Source organism: Amblyomma mixtum, chromosome 3 (assembly GCF_055824585.1).
Source record: "Amblyomma mixtum isolate Tamu chromosome 3, ASM5582458v1, whole genome shotgun sequence".
Classification (NCBI taxonomy): Eukaryota; Metazoa; Arthropoda; class Arachnida; order Ixodida; family Ixodidae; genus Amblyomma; species Amblyomma mixtum.
Window position 1 is genome coordinate 84,380,253 of NC_143014.1, and position 13,606 is coordinate 84,393,858.

The 13,606-nt window shown below is 48.5% G+C and overlaps 1 protein-coding gene across 2 annotated transcripts in view; it reads left to right on the forward strand.

The window, feature by feature from the left end:
* The window catches only part of LOC149350822 (uncharacterized), a 121,025-nt gene that overhangs the window by 81,539 nt on the left and 25,880 nt on the right, over positions 1 to 13,606 (forward strand). For both annotated transcript variants that reach the window (XM_089579974.1, XM_089579975.1), the window contains 3 exons: positions 7,616 to 7,710; positions 8,214 to 8,370; positions 8,478 to 8,655. In XM_089579974.1, the coding sequence (XP_089436100.1) occupies positions 7,616 to 7,710; positions 8,214 to 8,370; positions 8,478 to 8,655 (430 nt within the window). The remainder of the gene's footprint in view (positions 1 to 7,615; positions 7,711 to 8,213; positions 8,371 to 8,477; positions 8,656 to 13,606) is intronic.

Below are 13,606 nucleotides of genomic sequence, written 5' to 3' on the forward strand. Positions count from 1 at the left end.
TGCCTTTAGGTCACACGGAAGCTCTATGGAAGTACAAAACCTAAATTAGGGTTCTACTGGTCCATTTTAAAAAGAGGTAAGCCGCCTGGCGCCTCCCCTGGTCATAAAAAATGGAGTAGAACAACTAAAAAGTAAATAGTAAATAGTTCATTGCCGCTTGACAAAAAAAAAAACTAAATATTTGCTTCCAAACGCAAAGCACTTAGGGTGTTATTTATTCTTCAGCACATATCTATCATCAAAGAAAGTGCGAAGCGGCGACTGCCATGTTGGACTGGCTTTAGCGGCAGCTCAGCACCGCGTAGTTGCGCGCTCCGCTTGACTCGCATGTGAGCGATGTACTCGTATTATAGGGCCGGTGCTCTAACACGCTCCCGGCTGAGAATGTCGCGCATGCGCAGAAACACTCGAGCTCGCCGGCTGATTGGAGCGGAGGCGCAGCTACGTCCTGCGAAAACTCCCTGTGTACTTTCAGCTACGAACGAGCGGTGCAAAATAGGTTAAAATCCTTTCATTGTATCCGCTGCTTCGCGTTAAAAAAAAAAAAAAACAATGAATCGGTGTGCAGGCAACTTTCTTTTTCTGCGTATTTCTTGGTACTGTAAAAAAAGAAAGAATCCCAAGGACAACCACATTAGGGTCGACTTGGCAGAAAATCTCCACGGCCTTGTGGCCAGCCATCGCGCGAAGAGCCCAGGTTCGAGCGTACGGGCGGCAGTTGGTTCCGCCGTATGGAAACAAGTCACAGAGTGCGAACACACGGCGGAAGACACGCGGGCCGCCAGGTTGCTTCCAGCGCGCCCGAGCGGCACACCGTTGGTCTCCAAGGACGCTTGCCGAGGAGGGTGTATATGTGGAGCGAGCGTAGACCAGGCATGATCTTACGCGCCAGACCCCAGGAGTTCACGGGGAGAGGCAGGAAAGAGATAAGATTTACGACTCTGTGATGAAGGCAGCGACTGCTAATTGCTCTCCGTCTGTCGCTGCAGATCTTGCTAAAGGAGGGGGAGGAAGAGGAGGGACGTGCATGTGCTGCAAACACGCCGTCGCACCGCGGAGGAAACCGGCAGCGCAGCCGAACGGAGGCTAATAGCCGAAGGACTTAAATTGCGCTCGCAGAAGCTCGGTTTGCTCCTCCGCGCGCGCTACCACTGCTCCTGCTCGCCTTCGCTGCCCGTAACGATGTCTCACTCAGCGGCTAGCGCGACCGACCGGCTGCTGTCCGCACCATCGAAGACCTCCCGAGACAGCGTGTTCTCTTGGCTACTTTACGAATTACTCCAACGTTCTTCTTTAGAAATCGGCGTGCGTGCCAGTCGGTTGGTATGTCTCGTGCCCCTGTAATGGGCTTAATGATAGCCCATTTTCCGCTTTCTTCAGCTGCAAGAGGCAATCCAATTAGCGAAGATTAATCTAAATCTTGACGTCACTTGAAAACAACCGTAGAAGGAGAAAAGAAAGTTTTGAAAAGCGCTCAAGTTACAAAGTCAGTGCATCGCTTCATTCATCATCAGCAGACGACCACCGTCAGCCACTGAACCTCTCTTGCCCAACGCAGAGGAGTACGTGACGCCACGCTGAAGCATGCAGACGGCATTTCGCTACTGCAACAATCTCCTTGCTCCAGTGAAGCGGTAGTTTTTAACGGTTTGATGTCTTTGCAAAGCCGCTGTCAGCGCGCTGCGTTCAGCAAGGGGTTATTTCATTTGAAATTGAGATAATAGCCGGCGCTTCAAACTCTTGCTGCGGCGACGGCTACTCGCGTTTTCGCAGCTTCTGTTTTCATCGTAGCCAAACTAGTTTAGTACAAGTTGGTTTAGAATGAACAATGGAGGAAAATGGAGGCATAACCACTTCAGCTATGCGGTGAGAAGAAAATGTGAGAACGCACATCCTCACAGCGAGCGAACTCTGGCCGCTGAAAAATTCTTTTGTGTCCAGGCGCGCAGGGTGGGGTGAGGAGGTGGGGAGGGGGGCGCCAGGTTCATTGTCTGAAACAAACCATGGCCGAGGAGGTGAAACAATAGCAACTCAACAGCAGTGTCGTGCCTAATTATTCCAGACATCTGTTTTTTTCGCAGCTTTTTCTTAGTTTGCTTTACATTCTGTCGAGCACTTTTTGTTGGTTAGAACAAGGGCGGCGTCGCTGCAATGGCTGACTAGGACAATAGTGAGCTTGGAGATTAGGCGTGTAACTGCCACCCTATCTAGAGCACCATATTGTGTGTGTGCTTGAGGGAAGCGCGTTCACCGTCTGCTGCAAGTAAGAGTGCGCTAAATATTCAAGCGTGTGGAAGAATATGCCACTACTCTTGTCGAAGCTTCACTTACGTAATTTACCATTTTCGTGCAACTAGCTTAGAATGGATATTTTACAACGCCAAAAACAATACTAGGGCGCTGCATCTTGATGTACGCACAAACGCCATCCGCGGGAAGCAGCAGGCAGAATGCATTATAGATGTAGCCTGGAGGATGCTACCGGCGGCGCAAGTTTTTAACGCGAAAGCATTAAGGAGCTCGTGAGACGGAAAAGCCGGCGTTGTCGTCCCTGCAGAGTCTAAGGCTACTCCGTCGCGTCGTTAGTGCCTGAAAAATCCCAGGAGCACCACCAGCGGAGTCCTTGTGCAGCTTGTGTGCCGAAGAAACATTAGGTGCCATCAAACACGCCGTTGCCAACGGCTACGGATCGTTTTGGACATCATGTTGTTTTTTATCCTGCACCATAATCTATGCACACGGGTGCTTTTGCATTTCGTCTTTATTTACAGGCACCCGGTGGGCAGGAAACATCCGAACGCATTAGAGTATTTAGTGACTTTTAGCTAAATACTTATAATACTTATAAAACGCAAAACTGTAGTGGATGCAGAACTCCCTCCTCTAGTGAGCGAGGAAAACAGCGCATCATTGTGAAAAACGGTGTACCATGTGAGTGATGGACTCGCCTCACTCTCACTTTCTTTACTGGTGTCCTACTGTCTACTTATGGGCCCTTTCTGTTAACAGAGAACCTAAACTAATTTCTAAGAATTTCTCTCTTGCGCTGCAGCCATTAAGTTGCACCCCTCACAATTATTTCAGCGTTGGATGCGGGAAATGGTTTATTTAGGCAAGAAATTCGCAACTGAATGAGACAGCGTCATGGGATGGTCGAAATCGTGATGCAATTGTCTGCTATGAATATCGCCACTGGGCGCACTTTTCTTTATAGTTTCAGTGTTATTGTGCTTTAAAAAGAAACCGCGTACAGCTGAATATCTCGATTTTATTACGTTCTGAGTACTGGTGTATTTCTCAGAAAGGATCTATAAGGCACAGTCAATGATCATGGTCGCCCAAAATTGTTATTACTTAGTGCTGGCGAGTCGCCAGTGTTTGATATACTATACTGCATTTTCTCGTCCAACAAAGCTTAGCAAAGATCTCTTTTCGGTAAAATTTGTTCATGTGACAGCTTAGAAGTGTAACCTAACGAGCTATACAACCGTCGCGCTAGGGATTATGGTTAATGCTTCTGTTCTCGGTTGGAGAACATGCCAAAACCTCACCTTAAAGGCTTAATAGAAAAAAATGGTGTATCTGGGTTGTTGTACGATTTCTTACTCCAAGAATTTTAATGCGACTCAGTGTGCATCTGGTTTTACTCGAGGTTATAGTTCATGCACACTATTCGTGAGCATCTACGTCATCAGGTTCAACGTGCTTTCGGCACTCGAAATCAATGAACTCTTCTGTGCAAGTTTATTTGATTTGCTAACGACAACTTAAGGGGCTGCGATTCCAAAGACGCATTAACTTTTACGCTTTTCTTCCTACCCCCTCCCCTTTCAAGACTCCTAACCTCTTTAACATCGAAAAGAACATTCAAAGCTCTTCCGTGATCCGGTTCAGGTTTCATAATTAATTGGAGGTCATAACTAAACACGGCGTTGTATTCAACCAGCTGATTCATGGCTCGCTTGCTTTGCGCCAGCTCGAAATGGCCATTGTTGCATGCTTGTCGGTTATGCAACGATGGTCATTGCGCACTTGCTTAGTGCGCTTTGGATTTACTGAAGCTAACTGCAGGCATGTCACCCTTTAACTAAACATTTCCTAGGGCCGTTATTTTTAAAGAAGGCAGAATTCTCACGGTAGGACAGTAGACCTTGCGAACGCAGCCGAACTAAATTCAGCCATTGCGGTGGTCCCCCATCACTATGCCGTTTTCCCACCTTTTTGCTTGACGCCACTAAAATTCGCATTTTCACCTTACTGAAGTAAACCGACATGCTCTCTTGACAGCTGAAGCATGCACAGTTCCGGGGCCAAGAGAGGCAGAATTTATGGGATGGACTTCTGCCACTCTTTGTTAAGACTATGCAACATGGGCGTTGGTCTACTGTGAGGTGCGTGATATTGAAAGCATAAACTGACGGGCAATAGGAAATTATTGAAATTCAAACGAAATGCTCCTAGTGCGCGTGTTTGCGCGGGTAAGCTTTGCGTCGCCATATTGCGGCGCACGCGGTACGTTCCTCGGTGAGGGCGAGTCCTGATCGCGGAATAACCCCGATGGCGGCGGTCAACGCGGCCGGCACTGCTCTGTTTGCAGGCCGGGATGTGCGGCAGTCCGGGGCTGCCTTGCGCAAGAGAAAGCGGGAGCTGTCGGCAAAGTGTAACCTGATTCCTCACTGCGTTCATGTTTAATGTATGCGATCCTGTGAACGCGCGCACGCCGCATGCTTATCAACACCGCGGTTCCGCTGCGCTCCGCGTGGGGCGCGTGCCTTATTTAGAGGTAGCGTGGCGTGTCTGCGCCCGCATATCGCTATGTCAGGGAATACGCTGGGCCGCGGATTGCATTGTGGCCGCATAAATTATGCCTTTGGCGCGCACGCAGCGCAAAGAAGCCCTCAAATCCGTGCCTTCTTCCTCCGGCCGCGCCGCCGATGCGTGCCACGCACGGAACGCGTTCGTGGCTGCGGCACAAATGCGCGAGCGCGGCCCATGCGGCGCGCGGCATTCATTGGCCGTGGAAACGCGGCGTGCGCGTCTCAATTATTTCCCGCAGGCAACCAACCGCCTCTGCTACGGTGTCTCGGCCGTCGCGAGAGAGATAACGTCGCGGACTTAGAAATAAAGTATCAAAGTATCCTCCTCAAAAGGCGCGTTGACCCTGCCGGCGGCACACGTTTTATTTACTTCGTCGCGTTTTCACATCGTCACTTGAACCAGTTCGTAACATTGTGCGCCTCCGCAGTGCCGGAAGGCACGGAAATGCAGCTTATATATATATTTTTAAGCGAGCTCTTACGTCGGCCCCTCAGAGATTATGTGTTTGAAAACGCGAACGCCAAAAAAAAAAAAAAGAAAAATGTTTCGCCACATGAGTTGTACGGATACCTAATGCTGAACCGCATAGTGGTTGTCTGTCTCGAGGTGCAGGTAAGGCGCGACAAAAGGCTGCGCACAGGGCTGTAATAGATAGAGAGAATAGCCCGGCAGGAAAAAAAAATTGCGATCTGTGTGTTATTCTAGATGTTCCAGACATATCATCTCAAACAATAATGTGTTATCTTAGGCGCGCGAGTCAACAACAAAAGAGGACGAGGATTTCGCGCCAGAAATTTTCTTGTACGAAGCGCCGCTCTAGCCTGCACCCAAGTTATAATTAAGCGTTGGTACAGTGCCCTTCGGTTGAGATTAGAAAGCTGAGCTGCATTTTTGCTCGTTTTTTTTTTTTGTCTGAATCTAAAGCAGCGTCGATATATTTGTGTCACTTCCGTTCGATGTTCATGTCTTTGCGTACAGTTAAAACTTCGCGCTGTGATACGCATAAAAGGAGTGCGATATCTGGGAGTCCAAGGACGTTTTATCGCAAAGCTGGCCTCCGGCCCATGTTGTCGTAAGCAAAAGAAAGTGGCGACCAAGGATGCTATTTTTCTCCACATTACGTCCCATAACGAACACAAAGATGCGGACGTGGAAAGCTACTCGTCATGTTTTCCGATACATGGAGCTACTCTAGTTGTTCTCGTATACAGATCCACTCAGCTAAAATGCGATTTCAGAGGCGCCGAGGGCAAAGCGTGCGCGGAGCTGTTGCATGAAACCGGTCACCTGTTAGTGTCGAATATGCTCGCGACTTACCGCTGGAGTGTATGTGCCTTCGGAAGCTTTGTTGTTCGTGTGTACTTAAAGCTGTGATTTCTCAAAATCTCTGAAATTAATAACGAAGGCGAAATAGCTCAGTATGATGGCCGGCCCTGCATAAGGTTTCCTGTATATTTCCAACTATCGCCTCCCGTATAATGAATCCACGAGAATGGTGTTAGCTCCATTTTCTTTCGCACTCTATGTGCCACAGTAAATGGAGAAAGACGTGTAGAAAGAATGCAGAAGGAGAGGGAGTAAGGTTAACCAGAAGCAGGTATCGGTTTGCTACCGTGTATTGGGAGAAAGGGAGGTAATGAGTGCAATTGTGTCGAATAAACGAACTTGCACGCAGTTTATTTTTTTTTGTCGTGCGCGTGTGCGTGTGCGCGTGCGTGTGTGTGTGTGTGTGTGTGTGTGTGTGTGTGTGTGTGTGTGTGTGTGTGTGTGTGTGTGTGTGTGTGTGTGTGTGTGTGTGTGTGTGTGTGTGTGTGTGTGTGTGTGTGCGTGTGTTCGTGCGTGCGTGCGTGCGCGCGCGCGTTCGGAGGGTTTTGTGCCTCTAACCTTTCTCTCCATTTTACCACTGAGAGCCCTTGCTGAGCGGCAATTAGAGTGCCCAGCTTATTCGTCCCGATTGTGCTCGGCAAACGTTGGCTCTATTTAACAGCTAAACAGGGCGAACTTTTTGGAGCAACAGCTTTTTGATTATGCCTTGGAATGGACAAATGGTGTCCCACGACTCCCTTGCCAGTCGGGCTCTTGCCAACACCCTCTCGCCCTCGTTTTCGAACACTAGCGTGCGCAAGAAATAGCGACGAAGCGTAAGCATGGCATCGTAAGAAGCAACTGCGCTATCTTTCAGCGGCCGCACGCTGTGACGGAATATGTAATGTAAAATAAGACTAACATGTACACACATCGTCAATTCCATTTCATTTCACTTCCAACTCATAGCTCCAAAACACAAGTTCAGCGTCGCCTCACTTGCGAGCTGCGTAGTGCCTCGAAAGGCGTAGTGCGCACGCTCACTTTGATACGATTTTACAGCGCTCGACGATTGCACGTTGATACCTACAGCTGTCGCTCTTATACGCGCTACGCGACTGAGTAGGTGCCCCGTAATTTAACTCTCATATGTAATTGCTTTACGTGATAACTCCGGTCACAAAACGTAGACCTGAATAAGTCGCCTTAAAACCTCTGTACCTGTTTTGACTTACTCGTGTCAGCAGTTGTTAAGTATATCCGAACATTTTGAATGTCGAATAGAATAATGCAGTATTTGATTCGGCTGCTATAAGAGTGATGCAATTTGGTCACTGCGAATATTTCCCAACTGTTCGAAATTTAGTATTACTGCTAAACGCGCCTTTGTTCGCGAGAACACGAAGGAAATTCGCACAAAGCAACGTCCGCTGTTATTTCCTTTTTCTGCCTCGAATAAGTGACGCACACTGCCCTTCGTTCTTTCCAACAGGACAACCGTGCAACATGGGGAACCATTCCTCAAGCCGCGGCAGCTTGCTATCCGTATGATCCAGCTCTGGCCGCCTACAGTCCTTATGGCGACAGGTGAGCAACGAATGCTCTGTCAGATAACAAAAAGCCCTTGTAAAGTAGTCGGGAAAATTTGTATACGCCAAGTTTTCAGGTGCGACACCTTTTTAAAAGAACATTGTGCGCTTCAGCTGTATAGTGTACATATTACTTAACATTGGTCTACCAATTGCACTCGTTAAAGGTGCACTGAAGAGGAATCTGAACTCGTATTTTTACCGCGGAAACTCGATGTACACGTCCCGAGCATTCTTAGAAACTTCGAATTATTGTCATGTGCGACTGATTTCCATAATTTAATTCAGATTAAACGTCCCGGCTCTTGCCTTTTTCTGAACTCGCGCAAACGGTAGGAGGGGAGGAGTCAATCAATCTCTCAACCAGTCCCGTGGCGGCTGGCCGCTCTGCCATCGGCTGAGTGATACATAGCAATCGGCGAAAGCAAAGAGTCCGCGCGTATTTTTATTTGGAGAAATAAAGGCACGTAACTTTTTAAAATTTCTGTCTTTCTTTTTCAGATATGGTGCAATGGATAGTGCAGCGCGGCGAAAAAACGCTACGCGAGAAACGACCAACACGCTGAAAGCCTGGCTCTACGAGCACCGCAAGAACCCATACCCGACGAAGGGAGAAAAAATCATGCTGGCAATAATCACGAAGATGACGCTTACGCAGGTAAGCATTTAGCGTAGGAAATCGCACATATTAGTTGCTCATTACACATTAGACTAGGGTGATAAGCGAGGCGTTACTTACGCCACGTGGTGCCCCGGGTTCTTCAGGTGTCGACGTGGTTCGCAAACGCTCGGCGGCGTCTCAAGAAAGAGAACAAGATGACGTGGGAGCCGCGCAACAAAAACAATGAATCCGGAGACGACAAGGCGGATGGCGGTGCGTCAGACACAGACAACGACTGCGGCGACAAGGTGGACGCTGACGCTCAAAGAGACATCAAACCAGGTCAGTGGTCTCGGCGTTTCGCTCGATTTCGCCCGAAGGAGGCATGCCGTCACTGTGCCCACCTCGCATCTTCTCGTAACCACTCGTGTGCGCGGGAACTTCAGGGAACTTCAGCGAGTTTTAGCACCGCCGTACGCTAAATACGGTAACCGCTACCGTACGCAAAATGTGCCCAAACAAGCCTGGCAACCGTAGCAACGGCCCCGCGTTATCATACCAGCCGTACGGCTGTCCGGCTACGCTTAAATTTTCTGCTATCAGCGAGACACAGCGCTTGCGCTGAGGTGGTTGGGCCTTCATTGCTGCTCTGGGCGGCGGCCGTTTCCAAATCAATGACGCTTGAAACGGAGAGTTTCGCGCCTCAGTGCTATGTGGTTCAGCCGGTGCGCTGCCTCATGACATTTATGAAACGGAAGAATGCCGCCTGGAAACAACGTGTCAGAAAAGGCGTGGGATCTCTAGGTCATCGCGAAGTTATACATATTGACAGAACCGGCGCAGCGATTGCAAACTCTTATTGATTTGTTAATGCCGCCAGCGCATAACCGACCTCGAGCAGACGGTGGCTCTATCCGCCGCAGTGACTGAGTGCATATATGGTATATGGCGGTCAGGTGCTGAGCACATGGTCACGGGGACGAAGCCAGGCCACAGTGGCCTCATTTTGGTGGAGGCGAAATGCAAAAAAAAAAACTATTAAAAAAAAACACTCGCGTGCTGTACAATGTTAGTGGAGGGTAACGAACTTCATGCGACCGAAATTAACCCGCAGCCCTCCACTATACGGTGTCTCTCATAGCTCACGACCAGCTTCGGTACGTTACACCCCACATACCATACCAACGGCTATGGATGTTAGCACCTAGTTAATTGTACGAGCGTTGCGCTGGCTGTCGTTGCGAGGCCTGGAACCGTGTGGCTCATGCAACGTCCCGGACTGTACGGAAACGCGCGCCGCTGAGTAGCGAGATACGACTGCCGCGGTGCATGCACGCAATCTCTCTTATAACGCCAATGGTTACCGCGAGACAGTGCTGACAGTGTTAGCGTGTTGTTATTAGCTGTTGTGAGTCCCGCACATATACGAGCAGGAAAGTGTTCAGGAATTACTGCAGCACATGTGGGGCAGCTCCATCTTATGCCACATGTCAAGTCCTCTAAAAAAAACCAAAAAACCTGAGCATTTTTCTGCGGTTGAGGCAAATATATTTGCATCAACAAATTTCCACTTCCGAAAACGGAAAGCCGTGTGCGTTTTCCAGGGCGTTATTTAGTAATAATGGCAAGAGTAATGAGCAGTAGACGTTTACTCGCCAAAGCGCGGCTGTGAGGTGCTTAGTAATGGCTGCGGGTAGACTTCGGATCACATGGACTTTTATCGCGTTCACAGATCTCAGCTTAAGAAGGTGTGACATCGTAGCTATCAAGCGCCCATTCCTGGGTTGAGCGGTGGTGATGGTGTAACCGTAAGAGCGTGAGGAGGAAAGCGGTGGATAAGAGCGGAGTGGTGTGAGCGGAGGAAAGTGTGTGGGAGCTCTAGTGACAAGGCGCAGCGACGTCAGAGGAAAGAGAAACAGCGCGTTTGGGTTTTGCGGCAAGCAAGTTTGCTTGCTCCGCTAATCCGAAGAGCGTGTTTCAGTAGGCGACTTGGATTCAGACCCCGAGTTCTGTTTGGACCGCGACGGATTTTCGCAGATTCAGGGTGACGCTCCAAATCGAGGATTGGAATACGCCATAAGCGTTTGCTGTGAACTTTGCAGCAAGACAGCTATTGCCAGGTCTTTCCATCTACAAAATAAGCAGTGTCAAGAGCAATAGCCAGCACGGTAAGCTCGTCAGCACGAATATCGAGAGGTCCGGCCGCGTGAAATGCACAAACGCGATTGCAGGCGGGATGTTGAAATTTCTTAGCACCGCTGCTTTAATAACGCAGCTGTTTTGACCCGCTTTCTGGTGGGTTGAGTGGCGACCATCACTGAAGCCTTAGAGAGGATGAGGAGGAAAGCGAAAGCGGAGGCGACATGAGAGAGGAGGAACGATTAAACGTAAAAGGGAGCGGCTCCGATTGGACATATGGAACCCTCCAAGTGGCGTTCGCGGGTACTGACCTGTGCCAGTACCGCCTGTGTGCGCCGAGCTTGAAATCTGTCACCAGTGGAAACTAACGGTGCCTGTCGAAGAGCAACATCGCCACTCAGGTGCGCTGTCAATTCATGTTACGTGGTATATATTGACAAGGTTATATATTGACCAAGCTCTGCAGCAAGTTTTACCCACTGACAAGGTTTTTAAAGTTTTTAGGTATGTTGATGATTTTATGATTGTTTTAACTAAAGAAGGTCTTTACAACCTTAACGAAACAGTGCACAGTGTTTTATCTGTTTTTAGAGAGCATGGAAAAGGACTGGAGTTCACACACGAACTACCTGATCGTGATTTATTACAGTTTTCAGACTTGAAAATTGAGTTCTGTGATGATCGGGTCTGTTGGTCATATTTTCCGCGTGCAAAAAAGCAGCTGCTACCTTTTGACTCCTGCCATTCTAAACTTGTGAAACGTGGTATTGCTTCGCTTTGCCTTGAATCGGCACTCAAAAAGTTATGCCCTCACAAAATGCGGGACAGTTTTAATCGCCAATTGGCTAGGCTTTTTGCAGCCGGGTTTCCCCGTTCGCTCGTGACTGCGGTGGTTGAAAGTCTCCTTAACAAGACAAAGAATAGTACTGGCAGAACTAGGCCAGAGGTCTCTCGAGAAGAGGTAAGACCTGTGGTGGTGCCATACGTGTGTGGTGTGGCCCATAATTTGAAGAAAGTTGCCAGCCGCCATGCTGTACGGCTCGCCTTCTCGGCACCAAGAAAGCTAGGTGGCCTTTGCTCCCGTACTGATAAAGACAACACCAAGGAACGAGGCTGCGGAACAAAGCACAGGAGCCCGTTCGTGAAATGTGCTGAAGGGGTTGTCTACGAAATCCCTGTGTCTTGCGGGTACTCCTACATAGGTCAGACAGGCAGGTGCCTGAATGAGCGAACGAGGGAACATGAGAGAAATGTAGAACAGAAAAAGGAAGGCACACATCTAACTAAACACATTAGTAAGTGCCCGTCCGCAATTGTGAGCCATGCTTCACTGATGTGCGCATTCTGGGCAAAAGCAAAGACACTACGGCTAGGGAATTGATAGAAGCGTTTTTTATCAAAAAGAAAGGCGACATGTGCGTAAGCGACACATCAGTTGTATTGCTTAACTGTGAAAAGAAATTCCTGGAGCGCGCCTTATCAAGTCGTTCTTGATCTTTAGGTGACCCTCCTGCCCATGTGACGACAAGCTTTATTAGTACGTTTCAGGCATGCAATAAAATCATTTGGAAGTTGGCGCTTCGTCCTGTTACCTACCTATGTGTGTCTGTCTGTTTTTTGCGCCTCAAACCTATTCAAATATGAGTATCGTAGTCGTTGTCAATTTTTTTTCTGTTCCACCTCCGAAAATGGTGGTGCGGCTGCAGTGCTTGGGTCCGAACCTCCGACCACGCGTTCAGTAGCAGAACGCCACAGCTTTTCAACCACCGGAACGGGTTCAGTGAGTTGTTTAACGTAGGGCCTGAATATTAGGCGTTGTTTAGGAAAGTTCATCCTTTCTTTTTAGATATAGAGAGGAGGATGCGTGGAGAACGAGGTCTTTAAAAATCACTGCGTGGCGCCGCGCTGAACTTGCGATAATCATTAATTCTAGACAACGTGCAGGCAGAAAAGAAGAAAGAAGTTTAATTTCTCGCTAACTGCAGTCGTTACTCCTGTCACAACGCCACGTGGGAGAAACGCTGCAAGGAAATGCAATATGTAACACTGCAGCAAAATACAGCGAAATGCAAGTGAATGTAAAACCTATACAACAATTCGTATACTTTTGAGTTCAGAATTCCAGCAGTCAATTTATGAGGGAGTAAACGTTTCTCTTATATTTGACTCATTTTCTCGATGGTTTGCTCCACTGCTGCCAGGCACGTATCCAAGGGGAGGGGAGGGGGCAGTTCGATGGGGCCGCTTACCCCCCCCCCCCCCCCTCTCCACCCTGCTTCTCTTGGCAATGCTGTTCTTGGGCATATACCGCCAACGCCAGTGGCAGTCAGAAAAAATCAGTGCCTGAATAAATTTTTTAAAGATTCAGTCATCATGTACCGCAGCACTAGCTGCATTATGCAAGTAGAGAAAGTAGAACCATGGTCCAGCTGCCTTATCCTATGGTATGAGTCTGCGCAGACTGTTCTGCTCCTTGTCGAAGCAGGATTGAACACGGCACTGAAGTCGTTTGGTCATTTAGGCTGTTTAAACTGCTATAAAGAAGGAAACAGCTGCTGGAGAGTGTAAAACAGCCGGTTTACTCCTGCCTTCAGGCGTCCAGCTTTTAGAGTGCGCAGCTTTTTCGTCAAATGGGGGATAGTATAGGTGTAGGTGTCTAGCACGTCGACACTTATCACATTTTCGGTGCCAAATTTCGTATATAAATTGCATCTGATCCAGCCATAACATTATATCAGATATCCCAGCGCAACAATTGCTCTAGAGGCATGAAACGGAATAAACGACTTATCATTAGCTTAAACCTACACAAAAAACTCTGAGGGCTGAAAGAACTTCAGCAATTTCTTTTGGTGAAGGAGTCGCTTGTCTCATGTTTACTCTTTTATTCGGAGAGTTATCGCACTTTCACTAAGTCAGACGGGATTGGTGTGCTATGACACTCAGTGTAATAGCACACCCCCGAATAAGCACCCTCGTAATGACTGGGCTAAGAAAAAAAAAATGCTAAGCGAGCGGAGAATCGAACCGCGGAACCTGAGAGGGAATACAAGCGGAGAGAGAAGCCTCCTTATACTCCTCCTGCCTGTCATAGTCCGCGGGTTCCTCTGTCATCTGCCGAAGCACAAGTGAATTCAACATTTGACTCCACAGA